This window comes from Lepisma saccharinum, chromosome 16 (assembly GCF_977018435.1).
Source record: "Lepisma saccharinum chromosome 16, izLepSacc3.1, whole genome shotgun sequence".
Lineage (NCBI taxonomy): Eukaryota > Metazoa > Arthropoda > Insecta > Zygentoma > Lepismatidae > Lepisma > Lepisma saccharinum.
The window spans coordinates 49,105,555-49,127,694 of NC_139244.1; the positions used below are offsets into that span (position 1 = coordinate 49,105,555).

Consider the following 22,140-nt stretch of genomic DNA (forward strand, 5'->3'; position numbering starts at 1 on the left):
CAAACCCCCATCTCACTTGCTTTTTTCTATCTTGCTTTGAAGCACCGCGACATAGCCTGTCAGTTATTTATGTTCCAGTGGTTTGTGTTGCTTTTACCCTTATTATAATGCAGCAAAAGTTGATACTACAGTGTGTTTGAAAAATTGTGCAACCCAAATTTGATCACTTATAATGTGAAACTATAAAATGTTCTGCATTATAAAACCTCATCAATTGATATATTTATCAATGCTTAGCAACATCATTAGTTTACTCCATACAGAAAATTCTATGAATTAATAAATGGAGGAAATCAGCATTAAAATATTTCCATAGTGAATGAGAAACATACGCTAGATTTTATTGAAAAATCATAATTATAACGCATTTGTTAGAACCTGTCCCGTTTCCCGCGCTAGCGATCGCTCGACAGTTTCGGTGCCAATGAGAAACGAGGAAAAAGTCTTCTGCTGGGCTGCGAGGAGCGAATGGAGGCCAGAAGAGAGGCACTTACATAGACGCTGTTGCCACGTTGCATATTTTAATTTGCTGCCTGGCTTTAGCTTTCCCCAGCACGGAGTTCACGAGATCTGCAGGAGCAGTGCCGCATGGTTTATGATAGAAAAGCCAGCGATCAGTTAACGTGGGAAGCGGTATGGGTTTTAACAAACACTGTATAGACATCTGATGACTGATGCCATGCCATCTGTTATATGCTATGAATAGGGGTCGTGTGCAGCATTCAATGGGTTAGGGTCTAGCAATTATGTAGTGAAAAGTGCCATTTTAGGGGCATATCACCTTAGCTGGCAACACTAGCAGGTCTAAATTTTGTCAACAGACACAGGCAACATGTACGTAAATATTGGCCATACAGTTGCATGAAAAATCTTAAATCGTGCACCTGCTATATGCTTGTAAAAATAAAAAAATAAAAAGTAAAGTGCTCCCCTGTGCTTAGCACCATGCCATGAAGGCTTATAGGGGGTGTGAGGGTAACGCCCCACACTTTCTTGATCCGGTTGTGAGTGGGGGTGATGTGATCAGCATCACGCCCCTGACTGCCTTTACCCCCCAGGGTTTCCCCCACATGAAAAGCATTTTCTTCGAAACAATGCAAAATTTCAGAAATCTGGCCCTCTATTTGCTACCAATTGAAAATTATGATCCCATCTCAGAGTAGCAACGTGTAACTACAGTTCCACCTTCAACCTTCAGTAATAAGCTGCTGTCGGTGAAATAAGAAAAGCATTGCAATTAAAATAAATTTCACCGAAACGTCCGCATTTGTCCCCAAAATATTCTTTCTTAAGTGACTGTCTTCTGAAATGTGGCAATACGAGTTACATGTTGTCAAAGAGTATGCCGTCTTTCATTTACAAATTTCAACCTATTTGCATCCATAGGGCTAATCCTACATACCAATTTTCAAAACACTATCAGCGTTCGGCAGCATTTTTATACCATTTTTCTTTATTGCTGGCTTTTTGTTATTGAAGGGATTTGGGCGAAGCTTTATTTGAGTGTTTTACATGTTCTTTTTATGAGAAGAGATTATTATTTTCGATTAGGGGCAATGAAGCTGATGCCAAATTTATTATAAAATTTATGCAAGAAAAAGCAATCTGTTGTTAACATGCTTTTTTTTTTTTTGTCGAGAAGGTAAAGTAACTTAACTTTTTTTTTCTGTCCATGGGTAACTTACTCAAGGTTAATATGTTCATATAGCATAGACTTGGAACTTGACTTACTTACTCTGTCCAAAAATTGCTACCTTCTGCTTGCTTTTTAGAATGCTTTTTCTGCATTTGTTTGGATCCAGTGTTGCGTTTCATTTAGGGTGGCAAAGTGTTAAGACATTATTGCAAGTTTCCTTGCCCAGCACATGGCTCTGTTTTTCCAAGGTTGAATTTTTCAGAGTAAGTATAGCTTTTGAGTAAAAGTGATGGAAGAAGATTGAGCAAGAAAATAAAAATAAGTGAATAAATAAATAAAGAATGCACAGCTATCTTTAAGGTTGAATGTGTGTTAACTATTTTTCAGTTTCCTTTTATTGTCTTTTCACTTGCCTGTCTACAAAATTTAGAAACATTAATTGTAGACTGATTGATAAAGTGTAAGATAGAATGATAGACATTTTTTTATGGCTCCTACAAAAATAAAAGTGTAATAGGAAGAAGAATATAGTAGTACCGCATAGAATAATAATAGACCAAAGCTGTTGGGACATTCCAATACATAAGATTAGAATCAAGTGCTTTGCCCAATTAATATACCACTTTTTTCTCTCTTTCTACATTGATCTCCCATCACTAAACATTAAGGATTACACGTCTTGCACAAATATATAATAATGTGGCTTGTGAAAAATTACTTTGTAGCTAAATCACGTTTGTACCGTGGATTTAAATTAAACACTGCCTTGGTTTAATTTATAATGTTATCTTTGACGCCTATTTTCTTTGGATATAAAAACTGAATTACAGTTTGAATTTGACTCTTAGAGAGGGAATGGCACTTTCCATGGTCCAACAGCCCTTGAGGGCCTACCTAAACGCGACACTAAAATATAGCTGTGGAACTTGACATGTACAAAGCTCACGTCAGTAAACTAGTGAAATTTGAATCAAGAAGGACATTATCTTATGTATCGTGCTATTTGCATATGCACATTGTGCATTGACTTCATGTATCAATGTATACTAACTGTAACCCTATTCCTCTATCTGAAAACTTATGAACCAGTTACGTTTTTAGAGAAAATGTTCTTTACCAGTTCTGTATCTGCTGATAAAACTGATGACCGTAGAACCTCAGTTTAATTCTTTTGATGGGGCAAAGATGAAAAAATGTAAAATCAGAAGAAATATTTTACAGCACTCCATTGGGACAATGAAGAGTGAATGTATAATGAAGCAAAATGTACACTCAGAGAACAGAAAATCGAGGTTCCACTGTAGTTAATTGGCTTTGAAGAGCCTGCCCCTTTACGTGACTCCTTTTCATTGTTGTAAGATTCATATGACGATCTACATATTAAAATATATGTGTGGGTGAGAAAATTTGGACTGAAGAGCTATACAGATATATATATATATACATATAAGACAAATATTTTGATATTTATATGAACTGATGTGTCAAAAAAATTGGTCTTCTCATGGCATTATTCTGTTGGTTGTTGTGCTTGTAATTAATAATTCATAACACTGAAAGTAGTGCTTGTAAATAAAAGTGAAGTTATGTAATATTTTTTAAAACATCCCATTTTTTTATTTTTCATTTTCAGCTCCAATGCTTGTTCGCTGTCAGCAAATAATTTAAGCAGTGAGGAACTATTCCAACAAGATCCAGAAGAATCTGTTCCTCCTCTTGCATTTGTCACTTCGGAAAATATGTTGAATAGATGGAATGAAGCTGTGACTGTAGTGCATTACGAACAGTGTTGGTTTTCATTAAAGGAGGAAATATCAGTGGAATATGATGATCTGTATTGGTATTTTAGGCAACCAATGATAGAAGTTAATGATGTACTCTCAGTAGGAGTAGTGGATCCTTTGCAAACTGAACCACGAAGGAAGATAATATATCCTTCTTCAGAACAGCAAGAACTGGAGAGCCAGATATCAAGAGAGAATCAAAAAGCTTCAGATGATGTACCGTCATCTTCGTCGGTAATGCTTTGTAACAAGTGTGAATTTTGCAGTGGGATTTTTCACACCAAGACAGCCTTGTATAAGCACGTTTGTTCTAAGAAACCTAAGTGCCATATGTGTAACAAGGCATTAAGTACCTATGTAAGCATTAGGCAACATATGCTGACACATTTTCAGATGAAGATGTACTCGTGTGGTGGATGTCACAGTCAATTTTCAAGAATACATGAATTGGAGGAGCACTTGGTGGTCCATGGAAACATCCAAAGACCATACGGATGCTACATTTGCGATTCAACTTTTACAAACATCTATAACTTGTACTCGCACGCAGTGTATATGCATGGATCCGAGGTGGTTCAAACACCAGAAATGGAGCCAGGACCTGCATTGAAATCAGACACTCAAGATGATGAGGAATCTTTCAAAAATATTGTATCTGAAACTGAAAATGACAGCCAGCATTTTCAAAGCTCTGAACTGGAAGACAATAATGAGCAGGATGCAAAACCACCTTCAGTGACAAAGTCAGCTGAGATACAAAAATTCCAGTGTGAAGTCTGTCATTTTGTGTTTATTAACAAGACTGGCTTGTCCGAACATGTGTGCACGCAGAACCACCAGCTTAGGTGTACTATCTGCAAGAAGAGATTCAGGTCTTACCTAGGGATGAAAATTCACATGGTGATGCACGATAGCACAGTGTCATATAGTTGTGCAGGCTGTGATAGTTTTTTCCATAGATTATGTGAAATCGAGATCCATGTAAAGGATCATAATCTTCCAAAACCTTTTAGGTGTTGCACTTGTGGATCAACTTTCACAAAGTCCACAAGTTTGTTGAAGCACACCTTACTCATTCATGATGAACAATTTGGCAGTGCAAAAGTTCCTTCAGAGCTGAAACGTGACAATTGTAATGAAAGTTTGAAAGTATTAAATAAAGTTGATATCCATTCTGAAGGAGAGGAAGAGACTGAAAGGCAAATTGAATCACAATCTGAGCAAGCTAATCAAGATAGCAAGGAAGACCACAGCGAGAGTGAAAATAAATCCCCAACAGAAGTTGTGCAATCTCAAAACAAATGTGAATTTTGCCACAAAGTGTTTGCACTTAAATTTTTTCTCTATAATCACAATTGTCAGAAATTGCAGTGCCCTGTGTGCAAGAGGAATTTCATCACATACAAATCGATTAAAATACACATGCTTAATCACAGTAGTCTGGTGTGGTATAAGTGTGCTGAGTGTGATAAGCCGTTCTCTGAACTTGTTAATCTTCATGAACATCTCAAAAATCACAGGAAACTTTCCAAACCCTTTGGTTGCTTTGCTTGTCATTCAACATTCAGGCAGGTAGGCGATTTGAGGAAACACATGGTAGCCCTCCATGAAAATGAATTTTTTGGAGGAATATCTGATAAAATTAAGCTTCAAGAATCTTTTGGAAACTCAGGAGGTGAAGATAACCAATATAAAACACAACTGGATTACTGCAAAAATAACAATAATAGACAATTAATGCCAGTGGAACGGAAATGTGAATTTTGTTGTAAAGCATTCCAAGCGAAACAAGGTTTATATAGTCATAATTGTCGGAAACTCAAATGTCGTGTGTGCAGGCAAGGATTTCGCTCATACTTAAGCTTTAAAATGCATATGCTTAATCACAATTGTTTTGTGGCATACAACTGTGGCAAATGTAGCAAGCAATTTTCTAAGATCTGTCACCTTATGCCACATGCAAGGGAGCATGGACATGTTGAAAAGCCATTTGAATGCTGTTTTTGCAAGTCAAAATTCCGTTTCTCCAGCAATGTAAAGCGACACATGCTAGATGTACACGAACATGAATTATTGAAAGGTGTAAGGAAAGAAGAGGAGAATGTGAACTCAAGTGATGGTTTAGTAGGTGAATTAGATGGTAAGAGTAGTGATGAAGATTCTAATGACTGCAGTGATCAGGAAATGACAAATTCACAAACAGACATAATTCCAGCGATTCGCAAGTGTGAGTTTTGCCATGGAAATTTTATATCCACAAGGGACATGTATGATCATGATTGTCATTCGGAAGTGAAATGCCAGAATTGCAACAAGAAATTTGACAAATATCGAGCATTTAAACTGCATATGCTTATTCATTTGAAACAAATGTTTTATTCTTGTGGCAAGTGCAGGAAACGGTTCTTTACATTCTGTGATCTTCAGAAACACTTGAGGAGGCAGAGGAGGCATTCTAAAGTTGTAAGACCATATAGGTGTGCAGTTTGCAAAGCAGGATTTTCAGTTTCACCCAATTTAAATAGGCACATTTTAAGAGTTCATATTGAGTATTTCTTTGAGCAAGTGTCCAATCTTCCTGATGCAAAAGTGGAAACAGAATTGTGTTCAAGCGGAAGCACTATTGAGAATGGAATTATTAATCTTATGAAGACCGAGGCTGACACAAACTGTAGTGGATCCAAACCAACCATCCTGCCTTCAGCAACTTCACCAGTGAAACTCAGATGTGAATATTGCCATGACATGTTCTCTTGCAAGACTTCTTTGCATGAACATAAATGTGAGAAACTGACATGCAGTAAATGTAACAAAATGTTCCGCAGGTACAAGTTGCTAAAATTGCACACTTTATCCCATAACAAGATGATGTCTTATGCTTGTGGTGAATGCAAGAAATCATTTCGTACAACTAAAGCCTTGAAACAACATTTGGAAGAGCATGGAGATGTTCAAAGACCATATAGATGCTTCATTTGTGGTGTAAGTTTTAAATTTGCACATAACTTGAGAAAACATATGTTATCTATTCATGAAGATGACTTGTGGAAAGAGGAGCAAGATTGGGACAGATCCCATTCAGAGTTAAATATAGAGCCCAACATATCCATACCTCCGAGGAGCATTGACACTATTAACAAGGATGAAACTGACAAAGAATTGAGCAACCCATTGTTAATTCATAAATGTGAATATTGTGATGATACCTTTCAACAGAAAACTGCATTGCAACAACACACTTGCAAGCATTTGAAATGCCGTGTATGTTCAAAGAAGTTCAAAACATATCTAGCGTTTAAACTACATGCATTTGTTCATGACACAAGAATGAGTTACATTTGTGGTGAGTGTAAGAATATTTTCACAGTCTTTGATGATTATCAGAGTCACCTGAAGAGTCATTTAAATGTATTGAAACCATACGAGTGTTTCATTTGTCATTTACCACATTCAAGGGCTGTTGGTTTACATAGCCATATATTCAATCACCATAAAGAACATTTCATTAACATACCTGGAAAACTTGAATTCATTGATCTTAATACAAGCTCAAGTGTTGCGCAAAAAGAACAAAAGTGTGAAGAAGTTAGGTCTTTTGATACAGAACTTGAAAATAAGCTACTCAAGGAAAACATATCAGATTGTGATCTTGGAAAAGAGAATTCATCAGAGATGAAATTGCAAGATTATAAGTGTGAATTTTGTTGCAAGTTATTCAAAAGCAAGAAGGAAATATACTCTCATGGTTGTGAGAATCTTAAATGTCATGTTTGTATGAACATGTTCACCAAATACAGAAATCTTAAGATGCACATGCTCAGTCATAGTAGCATGATATCATATGATTGTAACGAGTGTAAGTGTGTGTTCTTCAACTTGAATGATCTCGAAAAGCATCTGAAGGAACACGGACAGGTATCAAGACCATACGTGTGCTGCTTTTGTGAATCAACATTTTCACTTTTGTGTAATTTCAAAACCCATTTAATACTGGTTCATGAGAGTTTGCTCGGTACAGAAAATTCAGGAAATAACAATGCAGAGCAATTAGAAAGTGCTCTAGAAGAAACAACAGTTGAGGACACTGGAGATCAATTAGAAGCCTTCCATTCGGAAAGTTCTCCACATAAAGTTCAGGGTAAATCAGAGCATCAATGCAAATTCTGTGATGTAATATTTCCAATCAAAACTGCCTTATTTGACCATGTTTGTTCTCAAAATCCCAAGTGCTTTATCTGCAATAAGAAATTCAGTAAATATAGAGTTTTATGGCAGCATATTGTGACTCACGATGGAATCTTGAAGTATGTATGTGCTGTGTGCAAGGAATCTACATCCTCAGCACAGAGTTTCCTACGTCATACAAAGACACATGAAGATGTTGAGAAGCCGTATGAGTGTTCTGTGTGTGGTTTAGTTTCCAGTAAAGCTTACAACTTCCAATCACACTTTGTAAATGTACATGATGATAAGCTGAACTTTAATGGACGAGAGACTGCTGTTTCTAACATTGTGCCCAATTCTCCAGCTGTTAAAGGAAAGAAAGAAAATAGTATATCACCATTAAGTTACTACAGGTGTGAATTTTGCTGCAACAAATTCAATAAGGTGATGAGTTTGTTTTACCATCAATGTTCGAAAGTTATCAAATGTCAAATTTGCAATTTCACATTTCGATCCTACAGACATCTTCAGAGGCATATTGTTAATCACAATAATATGATGACGTATGGTTGCAGTCAATGTAATGAATGCTTCCATACGGTATCCGAGATTTCTAAACATTTAAAAGACCATGAGCCCATTGCAAAACCTTTCAGATGTTATATTTGTAACTCAGTGTTCAAGCATCAGTGTACCCTGCAAGAACATATGATAAGATTGCACGAAAAGCATCTGCCGAAGGTTTGTCTAGGAGGAGGGAGGCATCAGAAAGTTACTACGGAAGCTGCCAGTGCAGTTGATAAAGGAACTTCTGAAGCTACAGAGTCTAGTGAACATGACAAGGATCAGTATGTGGAGCGCAAAAGGGCTGGATTCACATGCAAGATTTGCAAGAAAACTTTTAAACATTACGCAAGTATTTCCATGCACTTAAGCATGACCCACAAGCTGTACAGCAAAAGAAAGCCAAAGGGCCAGAAGAGAGACATTGGCATTACAAACCGGAGCAAGACTCCAAAGAAATCTGCAAAGAAGTGGAAATGCTCAAACTGCATTTACCGGTGTTCAAAGTTGATATACCTTAAAAGACATTACAAGGCGCACACAACAAAACCTTTCCCTTGCATCACCTGCGGCAGGAGATTTCTTAAAGAAGAGACGTTGAAGAAACATGAAAGTGTGCATCCTGAAATCAAGTCAAAGCTTCTTTGTCAGGTGTGCAGCAAAACGTTCAATACTTTCTCTTCACTCTGCAAACACACTTTTCAAGAACATGGGAAGATATTGATTCCTAAAATGCCCACTGATTCTTTGGTCGATGTAAACAATTCTAATTCATCGAATAGGAATGTTGACTCTGAAACGATGGTGCAGTCTGATGAAAATAGTCATATTGTTTTAGTATCTGATGCTAGTCTTGAGAACTCATGTACGTTAGAAAATGAAACAGAACTGGAGGTAGATATGCACAAATCATCAAATACGGAAGAAGAAATATCCAAACAAGAGCATGCGCTGAATGGTAAAACAGAGAAAACCATAAATTCCCCAATGGGATTTCTGAAGGACACCTTAAAATGTGAATTTTGCTTTGAAGAATTTAAAACAAGAAATCTTCTCTACTATCACAGATGTTCTGAGACCCTGAAGTGCTTTATGTGCAACAGTGAGTGTCCAAGTTACAGATCACTACAGTTACACATTGTGGGCCATCCTGGCATCATAAGCTATGGCTGTACTAAATGTAAAATGTCTTTCTCAACAGTGCAGGATACTTACAAACATTTAAAGGAGCATGGGAAATCAATCTCTAAACCTTTCATGTGTTCTATTTGTAATTTTACATGTGAGAAGATAAATCGTTTTAGGGAACATATGATACGTAATCATTTGAATCACATAGGTCAAAAAATAGCGGAGATAGAATCAAATTATGTCCACGAACAACATCGTGGTTGTGAAAATGTATATTCAGGTGAATCTCCTAATCAGAGTAACAAACTTTTGTATTCTTCCATAAGGCTACCAGATGCTCAGCCACCAGCAAATTCATGTGTTCGCAAAGTTGCAAAAAGCACTATTAAGTGCAGAAAATGTGTGTACCAATGTTCTCATTCTTCTTATCTAAAGAATCATTACAAAGAACATGAGACAAAACCGTATAGTTGCAGGAAATGTGGTAAAAGGTTTCTGTATGAAAAGACTCTTGCAAAACATAAAGTATTACATGCGGGAATAAAACAATATTCATGCATAATGTGCAACAAAAATTTTGCAAGGTACGATAGCTGCTACACTCACATGTTAGGTACTCATAAAGAAGATTTTTTAATCAGGAAGAAAGCATCGTCACATTGCTGCCACATATGCAGAAATATCTTTCAATCCCTGAGCAGCTTTTTAAGGCATTTATATGCTCATAGAATTGAACAAGGAAGCAATGTTTCAGTTGAAACTAACTCGAAAGCTCCAGAAACTTGTGAAAACAGCTACAAATCTCATGTACGGAATGAAGGCCATGATGGTAAAAGTGAGGAAGTAGAAAGTGGAGGAAATCTAGAAAATAAAAAATATCAGGTTTCTTTTGACACACATGTTCCTAACCCACAAGATGAAACAGTTGCTTCTGTGCAACCTGTAAGTACCGAGAGTCCACCAGAGGATAGCAATTCAACTGTTTATAATGAGCAAGACTGTAATGAAGACAAATCAACACAAATTAGCAACACTGTTGATGTGGCCAGTGAAAATGGTGACATTAGATATGGAAGAAAAAAAGATTTCTACATACAAAAGGGTAATAGATTTTCATGCAAACTTTGCCCTAAAGTATGTCAGCATGTTGATACCATGTGTAAGCATTTGAGACTTAGACATAAGATATTATCGAGCAGAAAGCGTAAACTTCAAGATACAGCAGCTGTGCCACACCAAAAGAAAATGAGAATTTCTAAACGTAAATCTGCAAGAGTAGTGTCTCATTCTTTAGAACGAGAACGTGAATCTGAAATTCCTACAGATCCTTCCAGAGATATGGAGAAAGTACTTGGAGAACCTGAATCATATAAGTCACCAAACCTAGAGTTGAAATGTGAGTTTTGTCATGACTCATTCTCCCTCAAAGGCACTTTCTACCGACACAAGTGCTCCCAACTACCCAACTGTCACGTGTGTGATGAAAAAAGTGTGTCTTATATATCACTCCATATGCATGTTCTGAGTCACAATGAATTAATGCTGTATACCTGTGGTAAATGCAAGAAACCTTTTCCTAAATTGGATGAACTTTCAGATCATTTAAGCTCTCACAGCAGTGTACAAAAGCCTTATGGATGCTTTATATGTGATTCAGCCTTCTTGAATCTTGAGTCTGTTATTAGCCACATGGTTCACAGTCATGAGAATAAGGTGCATCAGTTTCGACTAAAATGTACAGCTTTTAATACTGAGGATGATGCAGTAAAATCGTCAAACATAGAAATTTCAAAGCTGACAACCAATAAGGAGCAATCAAACAATACTTCAGTAGTGCAGCATATTCAGTCACCCGTAACAGGCAAATCACCATCTAAAACTAGTCAACGGAAGTCAAATAAGAAGTCCATGTCGAACGAAATGACAAATTCCAGTGAACCATTTGAATGCCCAGAGTGTACCTTCTCGTGTGACACATTCCTTACTTTCCAGAAACATTACGAGGAACATAAAAATAAATGTTATTCGTGTAACACATGTGGAAAGAAGTTCACAAGCAAAAAGTATTTTATGCATCATAAAACTCTGCATGATGACAGGGAACTAGTCTTATGCTTCATTTGCAACAAGAAATTTGCAACACAATTTGGGTGCAACTCTCATATGGCACAGGTACACAATGTTAAATCAAGCCCTGGGAAGAAACGTGATGGGCATTTTTGCCTAGTTTGCAAGAAAAACTTTAATTTGAGAGAGAGCCTTCTAAACCACATGGCATGTCATAATAATTCAACCTGTCTGAAATCAGAAATAACAGAGGATAAAAATTGTTCTTCAAATGAAGCAGAATCCTGTGCTGTAGTTAATAGCTTTGCATCTTCTGATGGTTTGGTGTGTACATTTTGCAGGGAGTCTTTTGACACTGAAGGGACTTACAAAGCACACATAGCTACTCACACAAGTGAAATTGCAGATTCACAGAATATAAGCAAAATGGATCTTGAGACATTAAATAAGAAGAAAATTCTTGAGGAGGAAAAAAGTTCTGAAAGTTTACCCAAGAATGCTACTAACTTGGAAGTTGAAAATTATCGGTGTAAAAAATGTCAATGCACTTGTAACTCAACTGATGAACTTTTGCAACATGATAGTGTATGTTCAAGTAAAGACTTGGTCTGTACTATAGAAGGAAAGGAAGAGAACCTCATTTCTGAATTAAATGGTTTAACATGCAGATTCTGTAAGAAGAATTTCACAGACACTGCAAGTGTTAATACGCATTTAAGTGAAGCCCATCAGATCAGTACTGATGAGAGTTACATTCTGAAACCTCATAGGTGGAGAACGAAGGCAGAGAGGAAAGCTTTAATTGAAAGTTCCCAAGTTATAAAAATACATAAATGCACAAGATGTATTTTTTCATGTTCGAATTTAGATACACTCCAACAACACTATACTGACCATGAAACTAGTCCTCACGCTTGCTACAAATGTGGTGAGAGATTTACAGAACTAATGTTCCTGATTAGTCACAAAGCAACTCATGTAAATAACATGAAATACATTTGTACTGTGTGCAAGATTAAGTTTGACTCTTATGATGAGTGTTGTTATCACAAGCGCAAAGTTCATAGCATTACCAAATTGCTTCCTAAAATTCATAAACCTGCCAAGAAGAATAAGGATGCAGATGATTCAATTGAAAAAATGTCCACTGCCAATGAAACAGACAGTAGTACTAAGATTGAAACATAAGGCTGATCTTATAAGGAAGTTCTTCTAGTGAGTGACATTGCAAGCTTAAACAAATGAAATGTAAACAAATATTATTAATGTAGCATATTCTATAATGTTGCAAAAATGTTTACTCCTAACCTACTGGTTAATATTAGAGTAGAAGATTATATTCTTGATGAGGAATCGCTCAGCAAACAAAGTGGTACGTGACATTACTCTGAAGTGTTGCGATAACAATGCATGTATGTTTTGAAGTTTTCATATTACCAAGTGATGTCAATGTTGAATACTGTGTTATGTGTGTTTCTTGTTATATTTTGACTGTATTTTTGTTAGATAATAGTACTGTGATCCAACTAGGCATTTTCATGCTTGCTTTTTTGTATCGTATCATTATGAAAATGTGGATGTAGTTACAGGTTATATGAAACAGCAGTTAGTGTGTGTTTGTGCACATATATACATATATATTTCATTTATTTGAAAATGTATAAATTGGACTAGAAGATGCAACTTTTACATTATATATAGAGTCAGTGATTTAGAATATATTATGAGGAAAGTGCATGTTCATGCAGGTGATCAGAAATGGTGCAGAAAGAGAACATTTGCATTCTTGATTTTTCTTTTGTCGTTTTGTACAGTTCCTTATGCAATAACTCCTGTATGCTATAGCTAGCTTTTAATTACATTTATGTTTCAAATCAAACTTTAACCGTGCATATTCTATATTGTATTTTTTTGTGTACTAGTAAGTGCACATTTGAATTGGTGCTCTCTTATATTTGTTTATATTTGTGGTGATATAATATGACATTTAGCCAAAGATGGTGATATTCTAGGTAGGAAATATTGCATGTGAATCAAATGTTATATATTTTCCCCTTTACGCAAAGAGCACTTTATAGAGTGAGCTGCATAAAAAACAACCTGTGTGTATAATTAATATTTAGAACCACAGGGTTCCATACACACCACCATTGCTAATCATTTTGGACAGGTAGTCTTCCTTTTTTTTATATATCAAGTTATGTTGATGTTGAAGACCCATACATGGCTACTGGTTTCACTTGTTATAGTACTAACCTCAAAGTTTTTTTCAAAGCGCTATTTGGCATTAACTTCAGTTTAAGTTGCACATATAATAGCTCTTGGTTCACCATCCTATGAAATGATGGTTACATGTGACTCTGCATATGAAGTCTACAACTTATAGTATGGGAAATTTGTTAATGAATGATTAGGTGCATGTTAGCCTTCTTATAAACAGATCTACCTCACATGTATGAAGGAGGATTCTCATAATTGAATGCATAATTACTTTAAGGTTCTCTCATAGAAGAAACAATTGTGTGTATGTGTGTCAGAGAGAGAGGGGGTGGGGGGACAGGGAGAAGAAGTAGGAGTGGGGGCAAAATATTATTTTCGTTGTGTGTGTGTTGTTACATATTGTGACAATGACCACTTTGCTCTTTTTCATTAGACTAATAACAGGGTTCAGCATACCCAATGTTTTACTGCAGCAGTTGGGTAATGTAAAACGGAAGAAAATGTTCCTTCATTTGATTTATCTTTGTATTATGAGACATGCATAGAAGTAAAGAGAATTAGTTGTTGGTAGTTTAGTATCTCATTATGCTATGTATTTAGTTTATGTGTATCCATATAACTTGTCATTATCAGTATTATGTGCATATGTATAGAGCAAAACTTCTATGTGAAATAAACATGAAACTTTTATATGTACTTTTTCGTTTTGTTATTTCCCATTACTTTCTCTGTGACATGGAGTGTAATAAGTAGCTCTGGGGTCCAGTCAGCCTTGCATGAAATAGTATATCTAGCTAAAATTTCCTGAACATAATATTTCATAATTATAAAGTTTTCCTTACACGATCAAATGAAACACAAGCAATACATTAAACTCCATGATTAGATGAAGTGACGTTCGAGTACATGTTTCTTTTCACATTCATGGTTACCATCCATGGTAACTAATCAGGAATAGTTCTAAATAAAGTATTTTGTCAGCCCTGGCCCAAAACCATGCTAACGGTTGAAGTTTTTGCGTGCGATGACGTGTAACCGGCCAAGTGAATGCATCACTTCAATGTGAAGTCACGTGAAATGACAAAACGACAGTGTTGCAGTATGCAGATATTAAACAACAGAACAAGAACAATGTCTAGATGAGGATGTGTACTACAGACTATGGAAAAGGAGATGCGATAACCACTAACGCCGTCAAACGGTTGGGCGGGAACTTTACGTCACATACCATGAAGAAGTAATAGGATCTGAGCTGATTATGTCCTTTGCGATTAGTCCACTCAGAATTAGTTCACTTCATCAAATGATTTACTAAATCTCATCAATTTACATTGTCGAATTCATTATTTGAGTTGTTTTTCTTTTTGGTTTAGGTACAACATCTTCACCGAAGAGAAAATTATGCTCATTTCTTTGTTTTCCTTTACCCTCTACATCCAGGGTCAAGTAAGTCAGTAATAAGGTGTGTTATATATAGTGTACGTACAACTATAGATTGAATTGTATCTTCTCCAAATATGATGTATAAAGAAACAAAGTGCCGGAGAACTAAGTGAGGTGAGTGTACAATTTTATATTACTATTATAGTGGAACCACAAGCAAAGAAACCTGCGCAGACTCGCGACTCCTGTGTGGAGGGGAGGGGAGGGGGAGAGTGGAGCATGCTCTCTTATAGTCCGAGTTGAACGGAAGAGGAGGAAGGTTCTTTTTCTTGTGGTCGCTCTTGTAAGTAAGGGGAACTGTGATTGGCCATTCATCTATTTTATCACTTCTTCATAATCTCAATTGACTTAAATGGCCTGTTTAATAAATAACCAAAATGGAATGAAAAGTTAGCAGTTTGTATTTTTATTGCTTTATGTGAATATGTAGGGAAAAAGCGAGAGAAAGAATTGTACACCAATGGCAAAGAAATGGTAGGCGAAGTATTTACTAGGATTACACACCCTACATTCCTGCTCATAATAAGGAGTCGAAGGTATCTTGCTTAAGGATCTTTCTTCGATGTAAACCTAAAAGTTGACTTTTCAGATTACGTACATAATCTTCTGGGCAGAAATGCGCACTGCGGATTCTAGCATTAGCATGATTCACATTAGCGTTTTCACACGAATCCAAAGCTCGGTGACCAAAGAATCCTTTTGAAAAACCTATATAACGTGTATATTATGTTCAATGTACTTGGAAAATGTATCTTGTGCTGAACTAAAATAAATAATAATAACAAGTGGTGTGCGGTATCTCGGAAAGTCGGGACCGGGATAGGAAAGAAAAATTCCGTCCCTATCACGACTTCAGCAAATGACTTCCCTAAATTTCTGGATCCCGAGCAGTCAGGAAATACCGAATGGTCATTTTAAAATGGTATTAATTCTTGACGTTTTCTACATTGCAAGTGTCTGGAACTTATCGGAAATTGTTAGTTTTCATTCCAGAAATGCAAAGAAAATCACTTAAGGTGAAAATGAGAATTCGAGATTTCCCGACTAGTCGAGAAATTGCGAATATTTCCCGTCCCGAATGTCGGGATTTAAAAAAAAATTCCCGTTCCGATCAAAAATATTCTGTCCCACATAACAATAAGTACCTATCTATATTTATTTTCAATTTGTCTGAAGCCACAAAATGTAAATGGGTGGAAATGCTCATTTGTGTAATCCATTTCGTGTGTTCAGTTTCTGGCATGGTTTCCTATCTGCATAGTGCAACACTAGCGCATAGATGTGGAATTCATTTCATGGATAAATTCACCTCTTACCGTCGTTTCGTCATTACGAGTAAACAACGGATTGGCCCAACCTATACTTCTAATAACCTTGGTATTTTGTGACTGTCGACCAATTAGAGCACATGCTACTGAAATCTATGTAAAAAATAGAGCATCACGTTATGGAATGGTATTTATTTCTTATTCTGTGGTGAAGAGAAATATTCACAGAAAGTGTAAACACATGTTTGTGACTTACGGAGAAGAAAAAGGAAGAGCGGTGAAACATACTTGTCTGTATTTATTTAATTACAATTGCACAACAGATAATAGTGTATATTTCTACAGCAGTGAGTGATGTGATAAAATATATTTGAGAACTAAATATAATATTTGTTGTTGGTCTTCAATTGTAGTGTAGATATACAAAATATATCTGGGAAAATTGGATGAAATTATTTTATGTCACTATATTCACATAGTTTTTCTGGTGACTGAGATTACATTTAGACTAGGGTACCAAGAAAATGCATCACACTACTTTTGAGTTTATGATATATAAAAATATGTAGAGACAGTAAACAGAAGAAAACAGTTTTGTTCTTCTGTGAACATGCAACCAGGCCATGAAATATCAAGTTCTTATTTCTGTTTGGTAAGTGTGTACTGTCGCATACTCTACATATTTTTGTTATCTGCCCTTTCTGCTCTAATGATTGATTATCTTTCTTGTGTCTTGCTGTATATCCCCTTTTAGCAAAATGCGAAATTGCCGATTTAATTTTTTTGAGGGGGTGGTATTCACATGCTGTTTCAGATCTTGCAAGGTGTCTAGTAGGAATGTTATTCAGCGAACTTCAATTGTCTTTTTTTGGGGGGGGGGGTGGGGGGGGTTGTGAATGCTCTGTTTTAGTGGCAATTCATTGTGTACTGGCATAGGTCAGGCACAAGGGTGTTTGACTGGTAGCAAAATGTTCACATACAATGTTATGACTGCCACTGATACATTGATACCTGTATCTTCACAACCAGTAGGTGGCAAACTTCTCTACCAGGTGGTGTGGTTGTACTGCAATAATGAATTATGACCAGTTTTTGTATGAGCGTTCATATTAATTTGTCCAACTATGTGTACAGTGGGATCCATAAGTATTGCGTGGCAAATTGTCCATGACTATTTTCGTTGGTTTTTATCTTCATTTTATTTTTAAGGACTCTATTTTTATGTGTACTGGTGCAGAGGTTATAAGCAGATTGTTTTGTGTTAGTTATTGAAGCTCTCATTGCATAAAACAAAGGGACTAAACGTGGTCATTTAGACAATTTGCTTGGTGATACTCGTGGATCCCACTGTACCTGCCGTGCTGAAGATCTTTTAAAATTTGCAGCTGTTTGGGACTATCATTGTGCACCGAGAACAGTTGTAATTAGCGATTGAATGATTTGTGGAGAAATTGTGATTTGGTCATGGTGCCAACACAAGATCTTGGCATTCTGCTACGTTGCTCTAACCAAAAGGGTTTCAAGTCCGACTCGCTGGTTGTACGTAGTTGTAACGGGTGTCCCACTCGAAAGGGAACTTTGAATTTGTTTTGTAAAAAATGGAAATGAAGAGTAAAGGAAACTAAATTTGAACATGACCTACCTGTATTTGTGGGAAAATAAATTACATCACAAAAGGTGTTGGAAATGACCTCCACCAACTTGTAAACACAGTTGAACATGACATTGCAAGTTTGTGAATGTAGCTGTCAGAACCTTGGGTGTCACTGCATGGATTTCACGGCGGATGTTTTCCCGTAGCTCATCGAGGGTACGTGGTTTGTTCTTGAAGACCTTTCCTGTAAGGTTACCCCATAGAGAAAAGTCGTGTGGGGTCCTTGACCTTGGGGGCCACAATCCTTTGGAAATGACTGTTAGGGAAAAACGATTCCACCTCAGCCATGCTCACTCCCGAGGTGTGTGACGTTGCACCGTCTTGTTGGTACCATCCGAGTGTCAGTTCCTAATCGTCTAAATGGTTCACAAACTCTCGGAAAAGTTCAATGTAAACTTCACTTGTCACAGTAGATTAAAATAAAAATAGGCCCAATTATGACAGTTACATCAAGCCACTTACTCCGCTCACGCTTCACTGAAACACGGCGACTCGCTGAACCTGCCTGTTGACCCACTTCTTCAGTCTTTATGACATACAGTGTTGCTACGTCAACTTTCTCATGTACTGAACTGAAATCTGTCCATATTGATACTATTCGGTGAAATACTTACCCAATAACGTGACAATTTATGGGTTCTCTTTCGAGTGGGACACCTTTTACAAGCCTAGTTGAGGTCACTACAACTAGGTTAAATGCATATCTCAACTCCTCTTGTAATTGACTACTGGAGTTCAGTTAAATCATGAGGCCCAGGTCACAGCATGAATTGTCAGTCCCAATTTACCGTCAGATTTCTAATCATTGATTAAAATGCAAAATTTTAATGGTAATAACCATTAATCATTGTTTTCGTAAAACAGAGAGATTGTATTAGGATGTGTACATTTAAAGAACTTGTTAATGTGTCCAAAGTATGTTTAGATTCAATGCAAACTTAATTTGTCCATGCCAGCCTCTGTGGTGGAGTGGTTAGCACAGTGTGCTACAATGCTAGGGGTCCCAGGTTCGAATCCCTGCCTTGGCATGGGTGTTATTTGCGAGTGTTCCCTCATCAATATCATCATAATCACATCCTCATCTCCCCAATTAGCCAAAAGTGAGAAATTCAAAGTAAAATAAACCAAATTGATCAATTAATTTGTGCATGTTCAGTAACTTGGAAGCCAAGCAAATGCTTTCTTATCACAACTTTATGAACAACTTTGCTTTTCAGTTATCAGTTTGGAATGTGTGCAAAAGTAATCCAGGTTGAGGTATGAGTGAACTGTTTGCATTTGAATGTGGTGGAAATTTGTTGGCATACACATAACAAAAATTATGGTACCTTGATTTTACCTTCCTGGATTTTAGATTCTGAACTATGTGATATCATGTGTTCATTTATTCTCCTCTAGATGGAGGAGATGCTTCTTCCAAAGATTATACCGAGTGATCCGTTGGAGATGTCAGAAAAGTAAACTGTTGTGTACAATAGGTTAATGTACGTATCTCTGAACAGTTTGTTGTAATATATGCAGAAAGGATGTAAGTTTTGAGTGAGTGCAGGTTTACAGACTTCAGCTGTACTAGTGTGGATATAACACTTGAAAATTTTGCATCCCATACGATACATTTTACGCTGTTGTGGCGTGACCACTATCTTTATCTTCCATGCATATCTTCCATGAACGCTAGTGCCACATGGCTGAAGTCTGTAAATCTGCACTCACTCGAAACTTACATCCTTTCTGCATATACTACAACAAACTGCTCAGAGATACGTACATTAACCTATTGTACACAACGGTTTACTTTTCTGACATCTCAAACGGATCACCCAATAGTTTGAAGCCGTGCCGTCACTCAATTTTTCATGTTCAAAGTCTGGGCTGAAAATCACCAGTCTGAGGATAAGTTAGAGAACAATAACATTTTGGCATATTACTCTGTTTCCTCGCTAGTGAATAATATACAAGGGTTGGATAAAAAGTAATGGCAACACTGCTGTCCCGTGAAAGGGGCGAGTCACAGTGCCACAACCGTTTCGTGGTTGATAAAGGAATGTCAGACGAGGAAGTATAGTGAGTGGGGTGCGATTGTATGTTTATTCAGTCAAAAACAGCAGTTCTCTGAAGCAGAGGACGAAAGTGCAAGCGCCCTAACAATATGTTTAGGCAAGAAGAACAACGTCTCTTAGGCAGACGGTCAACACAGCCTACTACTGCACCTTCTTGCAACACCACCTTCGTCTCGCATTAAGAAGGAAGTGACTGCACGTTCTGGCACGGTGTCCCATCATCCTGCTTGACAATGCAAAGTGTCACACTGCGAACACTGTGACGGCGCTCCTGCATAACTGGTAGTGGGAAGTACTGGAACATCCGCCGTATTCACCGGTATGAGACCGTGTGATTACGACCTTTTTGCCAAAATGAAGGAACCACTGGGCGGGAAGCACTATGACACACGCGAAGCCATCATACGTGCTATAGGGCAGTCACTGCGGGACATCGACAGAGATGGCCGCGCTGACGGTGTACGACGCCTTCCATACGTGTGGCAGAAGGTTGTAGAGATGGGGGGGATTACATTGAAGGAATGTAACACATGCTCCTCTGCCAATACGGTCAAGTAGCAATTATACCAGTGTTGCCATTACTTTTTATCCAACCCTTGTATTTTCCAATCTTTCATTTTTCAAGACAATTATTTTTGTGGGAGGTGATATAACTACATGTACAACCATGAAACTAGGCAGCTGGGCAGAATTGCACTGGTGCCAACTCTATTTTATACTTTTCTTTCCTTTTCCAACTCCCCTCCCAAAGAACTGCTCTCTTTCCTGTCTACTTTCTCTACCCCTTTTTCTCTTTTCTCCCTATCTTCATCCTATTCCCATACTGATAATGTGCGAATTACTCACAATTAAATATAAACTTTAGGCTAAAAGATTAAAAATCGGCAACTTACGTGTGTGAGTATGAGATTTTTCGTACTACGTTTCGGAGGTTACACTACCTCCTTCTTCAGGTTGAAACGATGTTATTCAGACACCTGACATGGTGCCTCGTCGTGAAAGTGAAGGTTAAGGTTAAGGTTAACGTTGAAATCTTGGTCGCCTGGGAGTATGTCCGGTGGGTTTTTTCTCATTACGGGGTACAATTACTTCTACGTTAACGATAAAATCTTCCGACAAAAAGAAGGGTTGGCCATGGGCAATCCCATCTCTGGCCTTGTGGCCAACATCTTCATGCACTACGTCGAAAAAGCCGCTATGGAGCATGTAGGGGGGAGGGGGGAGGTAAAATATTATGGGAGATACGTAGATGACATCCTCATCATAGGGAATGAAATCAAACTTGACAGCATTTTCGACCAATTGGGGAAGCAGGACCCCAGAATTGGGTTTACTAGGGAAGATATGGCCAACGGAAAGATCCACTTTCTTGACTTGTGCCTTACTAAAACCGGACAACGGATCGTAACCGGGGTCTTCCATAAACCGTTAGCTGGAGAGCTGTACCTCCATAAGAGATCCCAACATTCGAATAGGACTAAATTAAATGTTTTTCTTAACTTTTTCATTCGCGCCGAAAGACTGTGCAATGACGAAAAAGAGAAAGAGAAAGAAGGGGAATGGATAAGGAAGGTGGGGGTAAAGAATGGGTATACTATTCGCGACCTGGAAAAAGTAGCTAGGAAAGCCAAAAGGATTGTTAGACAAGAAACATCGCAAAATGACAAAGAGGAGGAAAAAACTGAGATAGGAAACAGTGAAAAGAACACATATTATGTCGGGATCCCGTATTTTAAGGGGGTCTCAGAGAAAATTGAAAAGTCCGTGAGGGGTTACGGAATAAAATGTGGGGTAAGAGCGCCCCGGAGTATTGAAAAGCACTTTACGTCCTATAAGAAAGGGAGGGGGGATAGGCGCAATAACCCTGAAGAGCGGAAGGGAGTGTACAGGATAGTGTGTGAATGCGGAAAGGAATATGTGGGACAGACCGGGAGAAGTATGCAAGTTAGGTGGGGAGAGCATGACAAGGACGTAAAGGAGGGCATACCCAAAACAGGATTATCTGAACACATATTGGTTAACCGACATAAGATTGCTAAAAGGGAAGTTATTAGGGAGGTTAACAATAAATTGGACAGAAACGTATATGAAGCTGCCTATATATGCGCGAAAAATTGGAACAAACTTAATAGGGACGATGGGAATTTAG

General features: G+C 37.5%; 1 protein-coding gene across 4 annotated transcripts in view; it reads left to right on the plus strand.

Annotated features, from left to right (window-relative positions):
* LOC146000476 (uncharacterized) overlaps positions 1-22,140 on the plus strand; it is a 234,248-nt gene that overhangs the window by 164,370 nt on the left and 47,738 nt on the right. The window contains exon 5 of one of the 4 annotated variants that reach the window (XM_083138145.1): positions 3,270-14,262. The exons of the other annotated variants lie outside the window; for them this stretch is intronic. Within the exon in view, the coding sequence (XP_082994271.1) occupies positions 3,270-12,534 (9,265 nt within the window). The 3' untranslated portion in view covers positions 12,535-14,262. Of the gene's footprint in view, positions 1-3,269; positions 14,263-22,140 lie in introns of those variants that run through there. 4 annotated transcript variants of the gene reach the window in all.